Here is a 25100-nt window from a genome sequence, read left to right on the forward strand (position 1 = left end):
GTGTTAAGACTGGTTTTACTAGAATGTCCAAGATAATATTCGTGTGAAAAGCAAGGTAGTTAATGGGACTTACCTATTTATCAACAATTATCGTTATCTTTTGTTCTTTCTCTACGTAACAATTATTATCTAATATTTTCTGGGATAAAACGTTTGTTTAGAACAAATAAAATAATTTCAATGTATATCTTAAAAAATAATTTATTTACATTTTATGATTATAATAACAACATAATAATTTGTTGATACGGCCTTGTTTAAAATTATTATAAATAAAAAAATATTTTTAACAAAAATTTTTAAAATAAATCCGCTCAACAATCTAATACTTCGGTTTATTTAAATAAAAAAAAAAAAACTGTATGGAAAACTTTGGCAACGAGAATGATTTTAATCTTTTGTAGGCTATTTATGATGATGCAATGGTAAATTTAAAAAAAATTGATAACAATATTATCTTTTTACGGCTAACAACAATTTGTTAATCACAATTGTTTTGAAAGTCTTTTCAACATGTTTCGAAATAGTCATTCCTGAAGTGTTTTGTTGTTTCTTCATTTACTCTCTGTTTAATCATTATCTTAGTATCCCAATTTTTTCAATGCTTTTAGGTCCACATCCTTATAGTAATCCTCGCTAAACATACAAAATAATATTAGTTGGATTATGTAAAAAATTAAGAAAATTTGAACCATTAAAAATGTTTTTCATTGGTTTTTTAGAATACGGAAAGAAGTAAAGTAATTTTAAAACTCAGTCCAGTTTTGATTTCAAAATACACTGGGACCCACTGCCAAGACTGTACTTGTCTACTGTAATAATTATGAAATGTAAAACTCAGTAAATATTATTGCAATAGAATTAAGGTATTAATCTAGTTATTCTTCTTTGTGGTTTCTTCTTAAATCTGCAATTTTTCTGGAATCATCAAATTTATTAAGTTTAACCTGCTATTCAACAAGTATCTAACAGTCAGTAAATGTAAAATTTGCAGAAGGTATGCGGTCTATTAACCGCCGAAGTCAGATGATATAATGGAGAAGATTACACTCTACCCTCCATACACAGAGAGAACTGGGAAGTACGAATTTTTCCAGTACTAATGGGTGAAATTTTCTATATATAATTTGATATTTTTGGCTAAATTACAATTTCATTTTTGTTTAGGGTATTTTGCAAAAGATTTTTAAGTAGCAAACAAATTCCTCTGTACGTACTTGGTTCGTGTTGGCCCTAAATTTGAAAAAGTTCAATTTTCTAAATATTAATGAGTTTCTGTGACTTAGATCAGAGTACCAATATGTTACTTACCTAACAGACACAAAAAGGAAAATTGAATCAGGATTCTGTCCTTAAAATGACTCATAAAAATTAGGGAATATTAGGTAATAAGGTTTTAACTTAACGGCGCAGCATTCCTATATCCTAAAATATTTTTTGTTAAGAGATAATTTGAACTTTTTGCCTTTCATTTTTAATGGTTCAATAATATCATGCGTTAAAGATTGGGATAGTGCATTCCAGATGCATAGAATCCCCAAATACATTACATTCCGGGAAATGTCAACTTATTCAGGAAACTGTTTTGTGTACACATTTAGGAAAGCTAAATACAGCTGAAGGTAACAATGTTTTGTTTGTTTATGGTACAATATGTTTCCAAACTCTTATTTAAAAAAATAAAGAAAGAGCGAATGATTTTCAAGCATTTACCCGATTTCTTTGTTTAACTTTGACCACTGGTTAATTTTTTTAAACCATAACTCAAGTTTCATTTCAAAACTTTAAATATCTTTTAATTGATATATTTAAAAAAAGTTAATTATAGTTAATTATCAAAAGTTGGAAAGAAACCATGCAAAAATTGAGCATTTTTAAAATTTTGTATTTGATGCAAATATTAAAAATTCATAGCCCTGCTATTAAATCGATACTGCGGATTTTATTTTGACGTTTATGAATATTAAAAAATTATTAAATTGATTTCAACTTATTGAATCTCAATGAAAAAGATCATCATATGATCGATCCTTTTGAACAAAAAATTCTACAATCTCTTTGTCGATATTTATAAGTTTTAAAGCAGTTTTAGAAATGAGCTATTATTTTTATAAATATGGTATTTAATCGATGCAATTAATCATTTTTGGGTCAAAAAAGAATTATCATCGAAAATAAAAAAACTTAGGTTTGATATCTGATGATTATCTTTCCTGCCCTAACTTCGATACCGTAGCCCCCGAAAATTATTAACTAATTTATTTTTTTATAGCGATTTATTAAAAAGAGTTTGACTAATTTATTTTTTTATTAAAATGATTTTGGGCTCAGTTCTTTTATTAGTTTCGGCGAAATTTTAATGATAATCTATTTTCTGATGGTTCCATTAAAAAATGATGAAATATAATATAATTTTCTTTATATGGCACAAAAAATATTTTAGTATTTTTTGCCGTTTAAAATGTTTAATTTTTATTTTTGGAATTATTCTACAAATAATTTATTGAACCGAAACAAAAATAAAAAAAAGCTACATTTCGAACCATTTTTAAAAAAGGAATTATTAGAAATCGAACAGGGTCATTATATTTGTAGTTTCGGAATGTATTATTTCTTTGCGCTTCCACCATAAGAGTATAATAATTTTCAACACCCGGATTAAAAATGTTTCTCTTTTGTATTTCATGGTTTTTTGAAGTTGAAGTTCATTCTTTATATTAAAATGAAACAGATATTTGAAATTTTTGAAAAAATATTTTTATTTATCTACGACTTGATTTACTACAACCCTTTCTTCAAAAAAGTTAATACCCAATGATACCATTTCTTGCTGAAGAAAGAAAACTGTTTTAGAAACAAGAGTGATAAATAAACATATTTCTTACAAAAATTACAAACCTTTGAATATTTTTAAAAATTTCATTCGCTCTTCCTTTAAAATTTTTTAAAACAAAATTGAGTTATTGAAAATAAAATAATTAAAAAAATTTAGATTATTTAAGTAATTTAAGTTAGTGTTTAATTATTTTAACATTCAGTTAACAAAATAAAAAAAAAAAAAGGATTAGAAATTAAAACGAAAAAAAAAATGTGCAATATTATTTCCACAAACTGTGTCATAAAGGAAAATGTGTCTCATTCAGTTCCCAAAAAAACAAACAGATGAAAACCTTGTTAAAAGGATAGTTGAGTTATATGAAAGAGGAGATATGATTAAAAAACCACCAAAATTATTTTTTTTTAAAAAACAGCTGTTTTATTCGATTTTTTTATAAAAAAAATGTAAATTATAAAATAATTTTTTCCTAGTGAACGACGAATAAAAAAAAAACAAACAAGTTTATTTTCTAAGTTATATAAATACATTGACGAATTTTATATACAAATTCGATCCTGTACATAAATAGTTTTTGGTATATGAATAATTGAATATTATTCATAATTATTTTTCTATTTTTTTTTTTAATTTTCCAATTTTTTTGTGTTTGAATTCTTCAATTTTTCTTTTTTACGAAAAAAAATAAAATTAAAAATTTTTAGTGGAAATTGCAATTCCCGAATTATTACACAAATTTAGTCTTGCAAAAATTTATCATTTTCAAATCCACTAAAAATAAATAACCTTAGTAATTTGTTTTTTTTTCTTTTGTTTTTTTTTAAAATCTGTTCAGCAATTTTAATGTTTAATTGTCTGCAGATTCAGTTGAACTTGGACGACTGGCAGGGGCTGGACGTGGTTTCAAGTTGGTAGCCTTGCTAGTTGGTGCAGCACGTGATTGTCCATTGCTTTGGAGTCCAGCTAATAATTCACTCTTGCGAATGCTCTTCAAATCCAATTCTCCGTAGTAATCCTCACTGTGATTTTGGATTATGTTAGTTTTTTTTATTTTTTATGATGTTTTTATATTTTCATTTTTTTTTTTAAATGAATTTCACAAGAGGATTTTTTTAATGTTTGCCAATTGAAGAAAAAAGATTTTGTTTTGTTTGTTTGAAATAATTTGGAATTGAGATTAGGGAAATTTTACGAAATTACCAGATTAGTAAGTAGAGAAAAAAAATATTAAAAACGAAGAACATGCGACATGCTTCTGTTTATATTTAATTTCCATGTCATAAAATGAAATATTATTAATGGAAGTTTAGGAAGTTAAGGCAATCAATTTTTGTATTTTTTCATCCAAGTTTACTATAGTTTTGTCATTATTGAAGAATGATCTAATTAATTATATATTATAATTAAAATTTGTTTATATTTAAAATAAATAAACTTATTATTTGGAAATATTTCTTTTTCCTACTTAGAAAGGGCAGAAATAATTCCAGTTCTGTTGAAATTATCTACAGTAAATATTGATGGAAAAAATACGTCGATTGTCCTATTATTAATCACATGCTAGTATTCCAAAAAATAATCTTTTTTTTTTTTAAACTTACCATCCGGGAACATCTTCTGGGTCTTCACAGTTTCCGCTACCTTCACTGTCTCCAATTTTGAATACTGTTCCAATTGGGCAACCATATTCCCGAGCAACTCCTTCTAAACAGATGTAGTATTTGCGGCAATCTTCTGGGTGAGCGTGTCTTGAGAATGAACCTGCATTGCTGATTTCACCAGCAGCTGGGCAAGCAAAACCTCCAGCAACTTCTTCATTTTTACATTCTGGTACTTGATCGGCCCACATACATACACGTGCTTCTCTGTCATAAGCGAGACCAGGTGAACATTGGTATCTTGAAGCTTCACCATTCCAACAATTCCAGAAAGTATCACATTTCTTGTCATCAGGGAAGATACCGTATAAACGGGAACAATGTGGTGTTGAAATTGCTGGTTCTATACAATAAATAAAAGCGTTAGTTTCAGAGACCCACAGAAAAAGTGTGTATTTCTAGCATTGCGCCAGAAATCAATATTCTTGTTATGAAGGAATCTCATAGCTTTTTGCAATTTTCATTATTCAATTGTAAATTATAATATAGCTAAATTCTATTCAAACTACATCCATTTTATTTTTAAGAAAAGTCCTTTGTATACCAAATGATATCTTTCTAAGGGTTAACTGCGTTGTTTTGGGTATGATTTTTATCAAAGCTAGTTACTCTGAAAAACTATAAAAGCTAGAATATATTTTGAAGAACTTACCAAGTTGTGTTCTGTCTCCACAGTCTACATTGTGTAAGTAGTCACAGTTTTCGGTAAGGTATTTTGAGTCTGATGCATCAAAAGCTAATCCATTTCCACAAGTTTTGAGTTCAGCTTCACTGTTGTCACATTTCCAATATTTGTCGCAAGAAGTTTGATGTGGGTAGAATCCAAAATCATCTGGACATTTGAAGTTTTCTTGGGAAAGTGCTGTAAAAAAAGTAAACTGAGATTAGTAAAGAATTTAATTAAAATTTAATTCACAAATTTAATGTAGCAAAATAATTTGTGTGAAAAAATCGGAAACATGTATGGAACACAATATTTAAATAATATTTTTTAATTAATATCCTAAATATGTATTTAATAAATTGAGAGTTTGAATGCTAAGTAATAATATTTCTGCACCCATTTAAAAAAAATTGATTTCTCATGTAATTTTCATAGAATCAAACTGAAAAATGTAAATTTAGCGTAATTCCGGAGGCTCACAGCCTTCGCGAGTGTAAATACGTCACTACCATTTGTTTTATTCAAAAATATAACTCTTTTTTTTATTAATAATTGAGAACAAAATGGAATTATTCATTTAAAAAAAAAATTACTTAAATATACTTTAGATGAATTATTCTTTCATTTATATATGAATTAGTGGTAAAAAAAATTAATGCAAGTTCTCTATTCAGATGAACAACCAATAAATGCTTGGTACTCAAAGGGTTAAATAAAAAATAATTCTAGATTGTTTATATTAAAATGTGATCGATGGATCAGATTTAAATTGCGTGTTAACTTGGCTTACCACAATATTGATGCAATATTGTTCTTCAATTATTGGCATGGAGAAATTTAAGACGAAACATATCGTTTCAGTTTGCAAACTATGTGATATTTGTATATTAAGTGATATCATCTAAACATTTTTTTTCACCATGAATGATTTCAAAACAAATGCGTACTTTATTTCACACTCTTGAAAAGATATCTTGTTAAAGAAATATATTTAAAAAAACATCAATTATAATCGAGAGACCATGATGTAAATAAATATCGTATGCATGATTAAAAGTAAACAAAAACAAAAAAGTAATATTTACAAGATTTTGTTATTTTTCATAATTTTTAATAAAAAGGATCACAATTTTTAATTCACTTCCAAAATAGTATAAATCGCTGTTATACGAGTGTTAAATTTTGAAATATTTTGGTCATAGAATACACTGACGAATAGAGTATTTAAAGGTATTTACATAAATCGCTTCATAAATTTTGTATGTGCGCGAAAACACCGTGTTTAAAGTTATTTACAAGTAAGATATGTTGAATATTTTTGTAAATTTTGCTTAAATATTTGATTTGTCAGTTGAGTGGGTAATTAATATTTATATATTTTTTTTAGAAATTTCGTTTTGAGAATTCATAATGAATGGTTAATGTGTGGTAAAAAACATGTCTTGATGTATGCAAATCATTAAAATCGATTTGGGAGGACAGACTAACAAAAATTGATTATTAATTAGATACGTAACTTAACGAACTCCTAAGTCCACCTACTACATATTTAAAAAAAATTTAAATTTCTAATCGTAACAAAATATGTTTACTTATTATTTTATTTGATGAATGATGTTTTAATTAAGGTAATTATTTAAAAAAATATTTATGAGAATGTATAGGTAATTGCTGGATAATAAAATGTTAAATCAACAAACCAAATAATCTTTTAATATTTTGATAAATAATTTACATTTTAATTGCGTGCAACTAAATTTATTTTTTATGAAACAGTATTATGCATTTGATCTGTATATATAAATTTAAAACTTATTTGTTTAGACGATAATCATTATTGAAACCTTGATAATATTAATAAAATTGTAACGGGAAACTTAACTAATTGATCCTTTTATCAGACATTAAAAAACAATTTTCTTCCGTATTATAAACGAAGGTTTGATGTAAATTAAACTAAAAATTTGTATTCAATAGATCCGTGAATACACATTTAACTTCTTTTTTAGTAAGACTACCTCTAAAATTCTCCAGGCTCTAAAATAAATATAGGCCTTAAATTTAATAACAAATTCATACATTTATCAAAATAAGTTTAATTTTTCAGATCCATTTATCTGAATATCTGAGTATTTGAGTGTCTATACATTTTTTTAATTTTTGCGATAAAACTTTGGAAAGTCGTTTGAAAATCGTCTTTCTAATTTGCATAGTTACTGGAAGGAGTGAAAATTTGAAATTATAACTTGATAATTTCAAAGTGGATTGTTTCTCAGAGACTCCATAATATAAGTAAGTATTATAATGATTTTTAACACCTGACACATAAAGAAGTTTTGTTTTCCGAAGATAGGTAATTTTTAAATATAATTTGATCTACAATGATCTTGATTATATTTTAAATTCATCAGAAAATAGTCAAAGATTTCAGTGTTGCTATTGTATAAAAAAATTGTTTTTTCTTTCTCATAATTGTCTGAAGAGTTTTAGAAGATATACAGACATTACAGGTATTACATTTGTATAGCTTTATTTTAAGGGAATACTTGTGTAACATGAAACCGTAATTAAATTTCTTCATATTGAATTCATTAGCTTGTTTAAAGCACAATTCTAGAAAAATTAATTTATTTAACGTGATTTGTAGTACCTAATTAAATAGTTTCGGCTTTCCCAAGTAAAAATTAATTTGTACTATTAGTTATTAGTTTACTACAAAGTTATGTACCTAACTACTTAGTAACTACTTTTCTTATGTTAACTTATTAATTCTGTTAAAATCATTAATAAAAATAATTAATTTATGTGACATTAAATTTAATAGGTATTTCGTAAATTATTTAAGACTTTTCACAATTTTTTTTTGGCAATAGAATTCATAAAGATATACAGACATATGAAAGTGTCTGTATCTATATAATTGACTTGTTGAATATTTAAAATGTGGCCTACCTAAAATATACCTAAATATTTTAAATATTACAATAATTATTATATAATAAAGTCTGTGTAACTGAATACTAATTATAATTCATATTTTATATAAAATAAGATACTTTATACTCATGTATATATTATAACTGTGTTATTGCATCATGTAATCAAAGAATTATTATATAAATATGAAAGTTGAAAAACATTTTTACAATTATACACAAAATGAAAGTAATTAATATATTTTAAACAATATATCTAATTATTATTTTTCTAGGCTTATAAAATTTTTAAAATTTTCCTCTCTTAATTTCAAATATCCAAAAATTTAATAGTCGAGTCGCTAAGTGCTTTGAGGTGGGAGGTTACGAGTAAAACCAACGATTTCTTTTATTTTATATGCAAATAAAGTTAGAAAAATTTGTCATCTATTAATATAGAAACCAAAAATTATGCAACTGGTAAATAATAAGAAAAATTAAACATTTAAAAAAAAAATTCTGTAATGTTGGCGCCTATGAACAAATATATTTTTGTGTTAATTAATTTTTGTCTTATTTAGTAATTTGTGGTCAGGTTAGGAAGTAAGACGTACTTAGATTTAACCGGAAATCTTTTATTGAAATTTTATCATGATTATTAGTTACTTTCAGTAGTAGAAATTCCTGTTTAAAAGTGATAATAGAAGATAATTTATTTGTTTTGATACATTTTCAAGACATATTTATGAAAGGATAAAATTATTAAGAAACTATTAAATTCTTATGATATAGAAGAAGTAGGCAAGTTCTTTCTAGAATTTTTCTTTATTTTCTACAATCAGTGAATGTCAGTTAAACTTTCATCCAACAATCATTTGAAATTTTTTCATGCTGTTCTTAACAAATTTGAAAGCATTTTTTATAAAAATGGTCTATAAATAATCAATTTTTTCATTATTATTAAAAAAAAAACTAAGCCACTACCAAAACCCTTTTAAAACAGTTTTTTCAAAAGCTTCTGTTGATTAGGAAGATTGGTTATTTTGACCGCCTGTCCAAATTTAGTATTGTGAAGACACAAGATATTCTTGAATCGATGGGATTTTGGTTATATGAAAGATGGCATAGCTTCCATAGACATCATTTGCGGGCATTCAATTAAACCTTTTTATTGAATGATCAATTAGTATCTGTGTGATCAAAGTTTGGTAGGCTTGGATTTTGGCATATATTGTATCATGACGAAATTCGAAAATACGATAAGATATAAGAAATATGAATGGTGGAGGTAGCGGGAAAACATATAATGCAGGCATATTTAACATTGGTCTTATGGGAAAGCGGTAGATGGATGATGTGATATGTTTTCATAAATTTCTCCAAAACTAGTCGGTGTAAATTAAAAAAAAAACTATTCAAATTAAAGTTAAAGCCTTAATAAATTATTGAAAAAAAACCTGTTGTGTCCGATTAATTAAGGTTGTACAAACACGATAGTGGGAACACAAATTTAAAAAAATTATACATAACATAAGACGAAAAGTAAACATAAATTTTTTCGATATCTGGAGTAATTTTCAAGATATCAAAAATTGAAAATTTTGTTTAATTATTTTAATATTTCTTATTTTTCGTCTACATTCATGTGGCTATAATAAAATTCATCATCAAAGTTGAAATAAGTTACAAAAAATTTCAACCACAACTCTAAACTTACCTTGGCGCTCATACTACCTTAAGTAGTAGTAATAATAATTAATTTAAATATCAATGAAAGTAAAAAATAAATTAATAAATTTTGTCACATAAAACTACATAAAGATTCAAATAATTAAATGTTTTAATAACTTTTTTAGAAAATAATAAATAAATTTTATTTTGTGTAATAATAATAATAATAATAATAATGTCTTTCTTTGAATCTGTGCACATTCAGTGATCACAAACTAAACAGGCAGGTGAAAGAACTTTAACTAGGCCAATATACAACAAGAATTGAATACATATAGGCAGGCACTTTTGATTTTACATGGAATTTGCTTGTGGCAATTTCGATAGTATTTTATTATATAGAATTTAAGACATATTATAGGCATATTATATTATACTGAGACAGTGTTATAATTAAATTGTTACAAATGAAAAGGCCTCACCCAAAAAAATAAAAAATAAAACGACAAAAAAAAAAACAAGACAAATCGTAAAAGTAATATTAATTTGAAGAAAGTTGAATTATTGTTGAATTTTTTTTAAAATGCTGTAATTATATTTTTAATTTAATTACGTTCAATTATTGACATACATTATAACATTATGTTGGTAATAAGTTTACCTTGAATTTTCATGGTCAGCCACAAAGGAATAACGGTTTTTCATGACACACAGTATTTTTTTTTTATATATGTATATTAAGCAAGGTGATTTTATATTTTGCCAAAGGATTATTGGCACACCCAACTTTTTGTTTAAATGTTAAGACAAATAATATCAAGTTGAGATTCCACGACCTATGTTGGATGTTATTAAGACCTCGCAGAAGGTGAATGTAATTAAAATTAAATCTACCGATAATTATCTTGTAGACTGAGCTCTGCTAGGACCTTCAGCTATAGTATTTGGTCTAAATTTAACCTTTTGTATTATCTAATATGTTAAAAGATTTGATCGAAAAGAATTTTGTATCAAGTTAAAAAAAAAAAATTACAAAACCGGTTATTGGTAATTTCTAATAACTAAATTGTAATCTAAAAATATAATATTTTTAAAATATGTTTTGTTTGAATGAAAATATTATAATGTATTTTTTTTTATATACCTAGGAGGATCCATTTTCACTTTCATTTATGAATAATATTAAAATAAACATAAATAAAATTACGACTCCACCTTTATTTGGTAATATAATATTACAAAACATGTAGGGGAAGGTGGTCTAAAATGATCTGACTGAGAGAAAATATAATTTATAGCCAAACTATTCGATATATGTACAACGTCGAAATATTTTCGAGTTTCTTTATTCAAATATTACAATATTGGTATGTGAATTTCTTTTGATCTGTTCAAATTTTTAAAACTATTCAATATTTCTCAAAAGGGATCGTGTTGACCGTCCTTGTCAGGATAGTGGGTAAAATGGTCCCATTATTTATCAAAAAGTTCACATAAAACATTAACTGTTCTTTTACATTGATGGCATCAACGATTAGTATAAAACAAAAATCAATGGTAATTCTATCTAAACCAACACATTCAAGACCCGTTACATGATGGGGGATCATTTTATCTATTATAATTTTACACACAAAATAGGGATCATTTTAGCCCATATAAAGGGGATCATTTTATCCGTAATGATATATTTGAATTTCGTCATAAAAACTGACCCTAAAATTTATTATACGCATTTGAAAATGTCTTATAATATTATTAAAATTCAACAAAAGCCAAGAGTAAAAACAGCTAGCCGGCAAAAATTAATACAAAAAATAAATTTTACGTTGGAATTTGTAGTAAAACATAAATCATAAGCAGTAAAATTAATATTTTTGTTACTAAACACAAATTAAATTAAATAAATTTATGTATTCTTGAATGATCTTCTAAAAATAGTCATAGTTAATGATTGATATGACCTTAGATGACAAAGACCTTGTGAAGACAACAACATAGAAAAATGTAATGAAGTGTGCATTTGACCAAAATACATTAAAATTGAGAGCAGAATTTATATGTCTCACAATTCATTTATGAGCAGAGTAAACAACATGATAAAAGTTAAGATAAGTTCCAAACAGTATTTTAATGAAATTTATAAATGAAATGATATTAAAATTTTTCTTGTAACGGTATAGTAGGTAGGTATATTGAAATTTTCGATGTTATTTGAAACCAAATTGTTAGATGATATTGTTAGATGATCACAAAATTAACTTTATTATGAAATCATATCACGAATGTGTATTGAAATTTATCAAAAATATGTATCTTTTCTATTTGAATAGAATATTAAATAAGTGTGTGAAATCGAAAAAATTATAAAAATTTCCTTTTTAAAAATAACTTTTTTGAATAAATATGAAATAATTTAAAATCTTTTCATGTATACATGAATTATATAATTTAAATTCATTATTTTAAAATCAAAATTAGCCAAAAAAGGTAGTTACGCATTTTGAATTTTGAACATTGTTTTGTCACTAGGAAGTTAGGTCACTAATTTGGAAATTTTATCGGATCGAAGTTAACGAGAACTTAAAATAAAAATAACAGTTAGTTAAACATACAAATATTTAAGCATACTTTCTTTTTAAAAATAGGAAAAGAAAAATCTTTGTTACTACTCTAGAAACTCCCGCTATTTAATAATAAGTTGGGATTTTATTGCGATGTTTTAAAAATAAAATAAATTTTTATCATCGTTTCATTGACATTTAACCCACAGGTTCCAAGGAATTTTTTAAACAAACAAAAATAAAAGATTTGGTAATCGATTGAAAAAATACATGTATTCGAATTTTGATATTACCGTTGGGAAATATATAAGTGAAGTATGCAAAATTTAAAAGAACCTTATTGTAAAATAGCAAATATTTTTGTGGTGTATGGTAGCGCTGAGAAATAACAAATTTTTTAATGACGAATATGGATATACTTTAACATAGCTTCTCCTCAATTTTTGAATATTTTATCGTTGTATAAATAGACAAATATTAAACGAAATTTTTATTAATTTTTAGAGTACACTTCACACAATTTTCATAAAATGGTAAAATTTATAAGTTAATGAAATGTATATAAACAAATATTAAAAAAAATTTAATTTATAAGCGTAGAATTTGTATTCAAAACAATGCACAATAATAATCTAATTATTACCTAATTTAAAAAAAAATATTAAATATAAAAATATTTTTGTTAAAAGTTCATAAAAATTCTAACAAATTCTTTCAAATCATAATAATACATAAATTATATGATATAACAATTTATTAATAATAATTATTAGTGAAAGTTATTTAAAAAAATAAAAATAATAATCACATTCTATACCTACACCTAAATATTATATAATTATTAAACTTGGAATATATTTTGAAAAAAATTATAATAAATAATTTAAATAATAAATAAATTTATTAAAATTTATTCATTTTTTCATTATTTAATAAAAAAAAATTAATGTTTATCACATTATTAATAAATACCTGCGTGGTTTAAATGAAAGTTTTTGAAATATAATTATTTAAAAGCATTTATGTATTATTGTTTAAATTGATTGATTTTAATGTCAGACATACTTTTCATTTTAATATTTTATTATTACTTTTGAAAATTAAACACCTTTATAGTTTTAAAATTATACAGTCTGCGTTTGTGTATATGTTATGGGAAGAGTCAATAATCATAGTATTCAAGGGAATGTAAACGAGAACAATTTCAATAGGTACATAAATTAATATGATATAGTTTTCAACCTAAATTGTTCCACTTAGTTTTTTTCTACTTTCTTGATATATACAAGTATGTAAAAGAGCAATTAATTATCTTGTACCTTTATCAAATGCAAGCTCTGACAGCACAGATGTAATAAATCCTAGTCACTTAAAGCATCTTAGTGAGGCAGTATATAAACTTCTGAAAAAAACCGAAGAAGTTTTCACTAGCTATAGAAAATTATTATTGCATGGGCAGAATGTTCATAAGCTTTTAACAAGATTGCTTGGATAATTAAGTATCGATATATATTTAGTATGTAGTTATTGATAATGCTCTATATATCTACTTTTACCATAACATTTATTTATATATATAAATTTTAATTGTATTTATTTCAAATGGTTTATTAAATTTTACTTTATTTTTACTTTTTGGTGAAAGTAATTATAGAAATGTTAATAGATATTTGACGTTTTGAATATATATTATCAGCTTAAGCTGTTTTTAGATTTTAAATTCCTATCAGTTGATACAAAGCAATTTGCAATTTTTCAAATTTATGTTACACATGTAAAGTTTTTCATTAATTCATTTCTTTTAAAAGTTTATTTTACACACATTTTTTTAAATTTTAATTTATAAATAAATGAAATTTATAAAAATTTCCGACAGTAAGTTTGCTTTGTTGGTGGACGCGCATAGAAGCGATTCAAATTATATTATCAAATCTTTTATCATTGCTTTAAAATTTTTTTGATTTTTCAAAATATCATTTGTTTTAAATTGACTTTTTAGTAAAAATTTTGTGGTGACATCATAAATATGAACTTTTCACGTCATAGTTTGTCTTTCATTATTTCTTACTACATTAATAGTAATATAGAAAGAATTAAAAGGTGTGGTGTTTAGATTTTTGTTGGTTATTCAGCCGTGATAAAAAATACTAAAAATAAATTTTTTAAATGAAATCTAGAAACGATTGACCAAAAATATTTTAAATTTAATTTACAATTTGTACGTGAGAAATATTTTAATTAATCAATATCTTTGATATTTTATAAAACAGTTGCCTGTTTTCAACTATGTGCGTTTATCAACAATTTTAAAATAAAAAACTTATCGGAAAAAATTGGTATAGATTGGTAGTTTGCTACAAAGTTGCGGAAATCGATTAGTATCAGATAAAATTTATTCATATAAGAGTGAATATCTAAAAAGTGAATCATTGACTTTCAAATCCTGTTATTATTTAAAAAGTATGATGAATCATTATTCTCAACTTTATTTATTACATAAGTAATGTCGTTGGCAAATGTCCTTGTAAATACAATAATTTGTGAATATTAATATTTTTTAGAATGTTTAGAATATTTATTTTATATGTTTGTTATAAACATTTCATTATTTAAGATAATCATTAATTTTACTTATTTGTCAAGTGTGTGATAGACTAGAACTTATGAGATCCATAAACAAGAAATCTTTACACGTTATAATTAAACAAGTAAAAACAAACAATTGACTGAGTTAACTGTTGAAATACCATGTATAGACAGTGTTGATTACTCTATTATATTCCTATATAATACATACTATACAATTTACGCATAATTAGGGTTCTCACGGGTAAACAGTGATGTTGACGAAAAAATGTTTCAAACAAAAATTGTTTATTTTTTTATAAGGAACATTTTTTTACATTATACTTTTGTTTTATCTCTAACGGTTTACCAAACGGGTACTAAGGATCCAAGACCCAATTGACCTATGTTGCTCATTTAAGAACTTGACCTCATTTTTTACGTCCTTAGCACGCTAAAATAATTTCAGCTTGCAATCTCTTTTCATTTTTGAGTAATCGTGATGACACGCAGGCGACAGACGACAGACAGACAGACAACCGGAAATGGACTAATTAGGTGATTTTATGAACACCTATACCAAAATTTTGTTCATAGTATCAATATTTTTAAGCGTTACAAAATTGGGACTAAACTTAGTATACCTTGGTATTTTTTATATACATGGTATACAAATATTGGGATAAAAAAAATAGTTTTGTTAAAAGCTTATAGAAAATAAAAAATTATTAAAATTTGTATTATAATATTACGAATTGAGCTGTTATGCTTTTGTATTAGTGCTATATTTATGTTATATTTAAGGTAATTTTCACGACACTTCCACCAATTTTGCATTCGTTTGAAAGGGCACTGAAATGCAAAACACCTTTACAATAGCACTTTGGATACAAAACTCAAAAGTTGTCATCAAAAATTGTTGTTAGTTGTCAGTGTACTGTTAAAATTGAAAGTTACAAAAATTGGGAATTTTGCGATCGTGCTCAAATCAACTTAGTAGATTGTCAACAAGGCCTTTGTTAAAAAAACCATGGTTAGCCTAGATATAAGTGACTGCACTATAATTTTGTAATACATGTAGACACTTGTGGTATCATTATTCTGATCAATCAAGTCATATGTATGACTTAACGCCAGATTTTTATCTACATGTCATTAAAAAAAAATAGGTGGATACACATGCATTGTGCATACGTTTAATAGTTCATACATACTAACATATAAATGTTAATAAAGGTATTTTTAATAATAATTTATAATGTTATTGTACTTTTTTTATTTTATTTCTTTAAAACAATGTTTGTTTGATCCTACACACAGATAAATCATTTGAATTGCGTCATGCCCTTAACAACCTAGCTGTTAACAATGTATAGTTAATAATTACAATTTTAGTTGCCTATTACTTATATGCGACACTTTCTAAATTAATCTGCGTAAATGCTACGCTATCATTATGAAATTAATTAAAGAATATGCACAATTTATTAAGGGTGACAATTCTAGACGCTTGCTTATAACAGCTTATAACAGTATGACTTAAAGAGAGTCCCTCACCAGTAATAGAAAAAAATAAATTAGTAGAAAATGATCCAAATTTTTAGTATGTTGTAGTTAACGATACATATTATTAAATAAAAAAAAATTTGGGTATCTTATCGATCAATTAAGAGAGTAATTAATTAATTAAAAATACACTAAATAGCTAACATAATCATCCTCATATCATGCTATGTTATTTAGTGTATTTTTAATTAATTAATTACTCTCTTAATTGATCGATAAGATACCCAAATTTTTTTTTAATTTAATAATATGTATCGTTAACTACAACATACTAAAAATTTGGATCATTTTCTACTAATTTATTTTTTTCTATTACTGGTGAGGGAACTTCCTTAAGAATGAAGAGATTTTTGTATAAAATTTCTATTGTGATTGATAAAATATCATCAATGTTTTAACATATTTCGAGGGAGCAATTATTATGATTTTACAATAAATAATAAGATTTAAATATTCGCACCGTGCGTGAGTTTTATTGGAAGCGTTTCCAGGGTAACGATACTTTAATTATAGAATGGTATGGATGCATATTTAATTGTATGGATTGCATTTGTGACTTACATTGAAAATTTAATATTGTCGTCTCAAAAATTTAAATAAATAATTATGATAATTTACATTTGAAAAATAATATTTGTGCAATTTGATTTCTTATTTTCACAATTTGTAATGCATTAAGTTTAATTAATAAGTGTTTTTCAATAATTTTAATTTGACATTTTCTATAACATTAACATGTAATGAATTGCAAATTAGTCCTTACAACCTCCTTTATCGCCAAAACTTTTCACTGGAAGCGCTGGCATCGATTTTATTGCCCCTACCATGATTACAAACACAACGAATAGTAATAGTGATCGACGCTTCCACCATATTTAAAAGATACAAATTTTTTTGTAGACTTTTTACAGACAACATAAATAAAAGAAAACTAGTATTCAAATAAATCTTAAACTTATGATTAAAAAATAAAATCAATGTTGATAGTTAGGTGGTCCGTTGACCGTTGTCAATCACACATAAATCAACATTTTAACATGGCTGTTATAAAATTAAATATCACCATATTGACCATATATTGATTGTATTCCGATTGTCAGATTTGGTATAACTTATTACTATCTAATTAATTAATACATATTGGTATATCTGATTGATATAATATGACAACTCTTTTTTTTTTTTTTAATTCGATTTATTGGTGAAACAGGAAATGCACACACATTTTTATGTTTCTTATTTTTATATATTTGTTTTAGGCGTGCATTTTTTTATTTATTGTATGTATGTATAATTAAAGTTTTTCACGTAAATATTGTTTATTACATACAAGAATCAAAGGAAATGAATACTGTTTATTAATAATTTGTATTGAATATTAATGAATTATTAATTTTTTTACTATTAGACACGTATTTAATATTGTGTCTTAATGTGTGTATTATATTAACTGTAAAGAATCGATAAATGTGTGTGAGTGTGTAAATTGATTTTAAACAATTGATTAGGAATTTTTTTTAAATGATTTTTATCATTTAAAAAGATTATGTAATATATGATGAATACAGGGTGGTTCATATTTTGTCTTGTTTTTGGTCTTGTGAAATGAACATATGCTCGTAAATCGCAGGGGTTCCGAAGATCTTATATCATTTCCAAGAGCCTCTGTTCGCAAAGTTGTTGCGGCTATTACAGGACGCCTGGGCCTGGAAGTGTATCACGACTACTACAGGAGCTGTCACAGTGGTGAGGAGGAGATGACAATGTTTTATCTTTTCTGTCACTTGCCCAGCTTTTGCCATGAGGAGATGAACTTGTTTGAGCCAGCCTCTCTTTGACTATTTAAATTAACGTAAAAACTTTAATAAATTAGTATTATTTAATTTGAAAATGCTATCGACATAAGTATTCATAATATTTATAAAAAGTATTCAGTTTTTTAGAATCCAAGTGATAAATCTTAGATGGTTACTTTCATTTTGACAATTTTATGAATTCAGGTCGAAAGAGTAATGTGTTTGCATTTATAATCATCAGATTTTAACAGACGATAAACGACTCATGTGTTGGCAATGACATTAATATGTACCGGTCTTTATCTTGTTCAGTAATTATGCCAAATAAATTAAAAAACGTGATAAAAACTATAAGCAATATATAAATAAATTTGAATGTAAGGCAGTAATAGCAAACATTTTTTAGCCTCAAATTATCACTAGCTTTGAATATTGTTTTTCTAACTTAACAAATTGTAGTTTAATTATGTTTAAGAATTCATCTATCTTCATAGATGATTTCAATCTTCTCTAAAGATTTTTTCATGTTCTAAACAGGATATGAAATAGACATAAAAAAAGATATGAAATAGACATAAAATAAAGATATGAAAAAGACTATAATGCGTTTATAAGAATTTTAATTAAATGTCGCGCCGTGCTGTATTGAAAATAGCTAACTTTATGTTTCAATTAATCAAAATATAAAATAAATTTATATTCAAACCCACAGATAAAAGCTATTCGCATCGTGCGTGAGTTTTATTGGAGGTGTTTCCATGGTAACGATTACTTTAATTATAGAATTGTATGGATGCATTTATAAGTGTATGGATTGCATTTATAAATTACATTGAAAATTTAATATTATTGTCTCACAAATTTAAATCAATAATTATGATAATTTACATTTGAAAAATTATATTTGTGCAATTTGATTTCTTATTTTCACAATTATTAATGCATTCAGTTTAAGGATGGATACCCAATATTAAATTTGAAGTTATTTTATTCAATTTAAAGTATGTTGAAGAATAAACTCCACTCTTTCGATTACATGAAAAAAAATAGTACTTTTCCGTGGGTTTAAGAGAGATAATCGAAATTGAAAGCGTCATTAACTCCGGGTTATTTTTGCCGGAAGTAGTTTAAGTTAGACAAAAATTAAAAAATATGATACGTAAAATTGAACTCAAGTAAAAAAAAAAACTAATTTTTGAAAACTATGCACTTTTTAGAATTATTTTATGCCAAAAAAATTGGTCCTTACCGTGGTTTTTGTAGAAATATTTGAGTTCAATTTTGGGAAAGTCATACTTTTATGTCATTTAAATGTCATTATGACATTATTTTATGAAAATTTCAAGTCAAATTACATACTTGTTTTATGATAAATAATTAATTAAAGATACAATATTAATTATTTCATACTTATAATTACTTATAATTACTAAAAAAAAATATTAGTATGTATGATTCTCTATAAAAATTAATTAAAAAATTAATTAGATGTACTACCGAATTTGACATGGTATCCATCCTTAATTAATTAGTATTTTTCAATAATTTTAATTTGACATTTTCTATAACATTAACATGTAAAGAACTGAAAATTAGTCATAACAGCGTCCTTTATCACCAAAATTCACTGGAAGCGCTCGTCCTTTTTCAATGGAAGCGCAGGCATCGATTTTACTGTCCCTACTATGACTACGCACACAACGAATAGTTTCCATTAGTTTTTAGTATGAATTTTTAGTTAGAGTCTATAAAAAGTTTTGGAAAATTTCTGTGAGAAAGAAGTTTGATTATTGTTTTTAGAGCTTTTCTATCTTGTTTTTTATTTTTACAAACTTTTGGCTTTTTAGTAGTATTAAATAAATGACAATTTGAAGTTGATAAATATGGACTTCCTAGGTTAATGTACGTACACAGGACAATCAAATCATAAAAGTACCTCTGATAAAAAGAATCGGCAAAAATTAACGACCGTATAAACTGAGAGTTAAATATAATTTCAAAAATTTAATAATCGAATAAAATTTTTAATAAACATGCTATGTTAATTTCATTAATTACATTACAATCTCTATACACATATATTTGTACTAATTATTATTTAAAAAAAAAAAAAATAGAAATAATTTTTTAATTATGAATAGAAATTATTTAAAATGAAAGAAAGAAAAATAAAAAACATTAAAATTACAAAAAATAAAAGAAATTTAATGGTGTATAATATAGTAAATAATTTAAATATTATTAATTCTTGAATATATCATATAGTGCAGAACCAAGAATTCATTTAATACGTGTGTAAGTTAATCTATATACATGCATATCTAACCTACTAAATTACTTGAAAATCATTCTAAAAATCAACTGTATACGCTCGCTCACACAACATTGGAGTTTTAATATTTTTTTAATAAAAATAATATATATTTTTTTAATATTATTTTATTTTAAAACAACTTTCAACATGAAATGTAATTATGAGAAAACGTAGGTATTTTATTTGATTTAAATTTGATTTGTATAATATTTAAATGTAGTTTAATATTTGAAAAAAAAAATTATTATTAAATAATTACTAAAAAAAAAGAAACAATTTAATATTTAAAAATAAATAAATCAGTTGCTTAAAAATATAAAATTAATATTACTTAAAATTTATATTAATGCCTTTAAGTAATTATGTTTCAATGAAACAGATTAATGTCTTTTTTCTAGAGAATTCAGTTCTGTAATTACGTATGTAAATTATTTTCTTATTGGTATTTTATTTTAATTTATTCGTATTTTTAAGGTATAGCTGATATTTTATATTATTTTGAGTAAATATTTCTTAATTTCATATAACTGCTAAAAGTAGATAAAAGAAAACTGCTAAAAGTATAGTATATGCACTACACTCAAAAATCAATTACGTTTTTACAAATTTTACATCTGTAATTTGGTCTAGTCACTTTTTTGACACATTTTTGGACAGTGTTTAATACACGAAAAGTGTTTAATTTTACGTAAAATACTTGTAGTGTATTAATTTTAATCATATATTAATAAATGGGTTGTTGAAAAAAAAAATTGTTTTTTGTTTTTTGACAAAAATTGAAAGATGCATATAAGTTTTATAAAAAAAACTATTTTTAGTTTTTCTTTTTCATGATAATTTTTAAGTTACAGACAGTTACAGAAAGAAATTTTCAAGAGAAAAACGGAAACACCCGACAAAAAAATTTTCGTAAAACATCGTTGTGACGTAATAATGTTAATTGAATAGTATACACAGTATACAATTATAAATTAACATTATGACGTTACACGATCCTTTACGAACACATTTTTTGTCGTACGTTTTCGTTTTCTTTTGAAAAGTTCTTTTAAAACTGCCTGTGACTTTAAAATTATTATGAAAAAACTAAAAATAGGCTTGTTATAAGTCTTAACCTAACCTAATCTAACCTAAACCAATTAGCTTATTCAAAAAAAATGTGTTAAAAGATCACAATATCAAATTGTCCGGATTTATCAAAAATATAGTAATGAAACACAGGAATCTTTCTTAAGAAATTAATAACAAAGATATTTTTAGTGAAGGCCAAAATTCATCAAGATTAAAGAAATGAAAGCAGTTAGTGATGTATATATGAAAAATTTCAAAATACAACGCACAGCTAAGTCACTGAGAAGAGAAACATGAAATTTTGACATTTTGGAATTTTGGAAAGACATATTTCAAATGCTATTCGAGGCAAATATTAGTGAGTGATTATTGGCTGAATTCTATAAACATTGAATTTAGGAGCATTTGGTATTCCTGAACATTAAATTCATTTGAATAAAAGTTTTAAATACAGTTTCTAAGTAATTTTCAAAGAAAACCTTAAAAATTTATGGGAATGAAAGTCAAATATATAAATCTCTTATAAAAATTTTGTTACCGATCAATTCTCATTTATTTTTAAAGAAAGTAAGTGTTTAAGCATCAAAATAATAATTTTTTTTTAAAGTAAATATTTTTATTTTATAAAGTCAAGGTCTAATAATTATATTTTAACATACTTTTTATATAATTTTATAATTTTCTATATAATTGGAGATTATTTTTTGTTGTATACATGACTGACTAGTAAATATGTCATTTACATGATTTTTAAATGGCATTGATTGTGTGAATTTTTTTATAGATTGAACTACAGTTAACATTGTGATTTTTTTTTCTTTTTTAAACAACAATCCTAATGAAGAATCATGGAAGATTAAGAATTGGGCCTTGATTTCTATAAACGCTAGTTTATAGAAATCCGAGAGCATTTACCTACTTCCAAAAAATGACCAAATGTGTGACTTTTCTCCGTATCAATAAAAAAAGTGTAGCAAGTACAATTCTCATGTTGATTATAGGCTATTGTCTAATAAGACCTAATAAGAGAAGCATTTTACTATATTGGGAGGGAATACAAGTAGACAGATTATATATTTTACGTTTTAAATTCAAAATCAGTTTTTTAGTAGGATAAGGATATCTTTTTTCAAATTTAAACACCCGTTTTTCTAGGTCATTCGTTTGATGACTTAATTTTTATATTTGATTATTCGACATCGCTTCCACAAAAAATATGGTACCTTCTTTTATTCTAATTAGAAGGTAATTAAACAACATATAATTTTTCGGTCAAAAATAAACAGTTCGCAGATGTGTTGTTTTTCCTCCTCTAATTTTTTACAGGAACGCAGTTCAAAATTTTCATATAATTAAAAAATCGTATATTCGTTGTTGCTAAATTAATTTTTCGATAATTCTCCCAACTGTGTTTTTGGTAATTCTAACAAAATAAAAAGAGCCAGATATTGGACCCTTTTCATGACCTAAGGTTCTTTGTTATGTTTTTACGTAAATATAAGATATTTTCTGTTCTGTTGTATTACCTTTTCTACAGTAATTTATACGCGGTATAAAATTACATAAAATCAATTTTTGATAAAATTACACTGATATATTTATATATAAAAAAAAATCATATTAAAAATAAAAGTAATTTGACCGCCTAAAAATAGGTACAGGTAGTACTTAAGAAATTGAAAAGGTATTATTTACTATATCAGTATATCATAATGTATACAAGTCAGTTTCATTGTCTGCATGTTTATATTATATTGATGATTATTATTAATAATATGAACCAGTATTTAGTAATAACTTTCTCCCAACAGAAACTACTTCAATAATCATTTACTTTTATCAGATACACAAAAGGAATATAAAATTATTTATTTTTTATCATTTTAAATAACATTTCATATTTGATGGCAAAGCTATAAAATTGAAATTTATATTAATTTTAATCGATATTGGTGAAAAATAACGTAATACATAGATTATATATAATGATGCAATTTCCTCGTTTGTACAACCAAGAAAATTACAACATTTTATTTAATTTTTATGAAAAATTATAAACAGTTTAATAAAATTTATTAAAAAGTTGTATGCCTTGAGTATAAGTGAAATGGTTTTTGAATTAAGGTTGTTCGATTCTTATTTATAATACATATCTATACGGAACAATTTTTAAATCATTATGGAAGCAAATTATGAATTTTCTAAGAATACCTATGCAAGGTTTAACGTTCACTTTGCAATTTTTGTCAAAATTTATTTGGTCCTGGAAGTATAAGATTTTTAATGAAAGTATTTTAAAAACTAAAAGTCCTAAGAATAACACAAATTTTTATGGCCTTTTATCTTTTTTCGTTCTTGAGCTTTCTTTTGTGATGGTTGCAGAGAAGCTTTTGGAAAATGGCTGATTATGTGTTAATATTTCTTATCAATTCAAATTTTAAACTAAACTTATTTATGTTTTCATTGCATGTAGGATGTAAAAGCCTTCTATGAACAGGTTTAATTGGACACAAATAATTTTTTTCTGGTATTTTTACATACAAATGATTGAAAATGTATGTTATATAATTAGCGACTATGGATTCCTATAGTGCAGAAATTCTAAGTCTAGAAAAGGGCACTGTTGCTTTTAAATATATTTTACTATTTTAAATGTTGTGTTTTTTGTAATATTTGAAACAAGTTACTTAATTAAAATATACATGTTAAGGTAATAGTATATGAAATCTTCAATTTATTTTAAGCCAAAAGTGATTGGTCATTACTCATTGTATAACGTAACAAAAACTTAAAGTTCGTCTTCAAAATATTTGATTTGACTACAATTTCGGATACACAGTTCCTTTTTAAAAAAAGATAATGCAGTTTTTCGTATAAACTTTGTATTTTTCCGAAACGATAGTCACAAATTAAAATTTTCACTCAATTAACGATTCAATTTTTTCAAAAATTTATTTCACTTAATAATTTGGACTTAACCGTAATAAAAAAATAATTAGAAATAGAACTGATGAAGTGAAGTTTCATTCTTATACACTTAACACAGTTGCAATAAAGAAATGCAACATAAAATACCGTATGGTGATTTAATTAAGTCGACCACTTGTTTCTAATTACAATCTAAATATAATACATTTATTTATTAATTGACACAAAAAGTTAAAAAAAAAATGAATAGCTGTCCGTGAAAGCTAAAGAAAAAGTTTTATTAACTAACAGTTTTCTTAAAACATATGTTGTCGCAGAAATAGAAATTACAAAAGATTCTGTTTTTATTTTTATTTATTTTTTTTTAATTGCACACTTCCGATTTTGTTACACAAAAATGATATTCTCTTCGAAATGTAGAGACTGCACACTTACCAGCACCGAAAACAGCCGCTAACACAATTAAACACGTTGTTGTTTTCATTTTTGTTTTGGTTAATAAAAAGTCTTTTTCTATAAATTAAAACAATATAATCACACTTAAACTTTAAA

At 24.8% G+C, this 25100-nt stretch overlaps 1 protein-coding gene across 2 annotated transcripts; it reads right to left on the reverse strand.

Moving 5' to 3' along the window:
* Nucleotides 1-371: 371 nt before the first annotated feature.
* On the reverse strand, nucleotides 372-25100 carry LOC123292289 (protein obstructor-E). 2 transcript variants are annotated; one of them, XM_044872884.1, is made up of 4 exons: nucleotides 24984-25074; nucleotides 5147-5356; nucleotides 4438-4837; nucleotides 372-636 (listed from the first exon to the last, which is right to left on the reverse strand). In XM_044872884.1, the coding sequence occupies exons 1-4, from the start codon at nucleotides 25030-25032 to the stop codon at nucleotides 582-584; spliced, it is 714 nt and encodes a 237-aa protein (XP_044728819.1). In that variant the 5' UTR covers nucleotides 25033-25074; the 3' UTR covers nucleotides 372-581. The 2 variants fall into 2 exon arrangements, with proteins under 2 accessions (XP_044728819.1, XP_044728818.1); XM_044872883.1 differs by lacking the exon at nucleotides 372-636 and adding an exon at nucleotides 3635-3855 and having other exon boundaries at nucleotides 24984-25100.

The sequence above is a fragment of the Chrysoperla carnea genome, chromosome 2, assembly GCF_905475395.1.
Source record: "Chrysoperla carnea chromosome 2, inChrCarn1.1, whole genome shotgun sequence".
NCBI lineage: Eukaryota > Metazoa > Arthropoda > Insecta > Neuroptera > Chrysopidae > Chrysoperla > Chrysoperla carnea.

What these genes read in the sequence shown, in the direction of transcription:
- LOC123292289 (XM_044872883.1), bottom strand. Translation starts at nt 25,032, where the DNA reads ATGAAAACAACAACGTGTTTAATTGTGTTAGCGGCTGTTTTCGGTGCT. An exon ending in TGGAGACAGAACACAACTTG is followed by an intron (nt 4,838 to 5,146) that starts GTAAGTTCTTCA and finishes TTTATTGTATAG; the next exon opens with AACCAGCAATTTCAACACCA. An exon ending in CCAGAAGATGTTCCCGGATG is followed by an intron (nt 3,856 to 4,437) that starts GTAAGTTTAAAA and finishes CCAAAATCACAG; the next exon opens with TGAGGATTACTACGGAGAAT.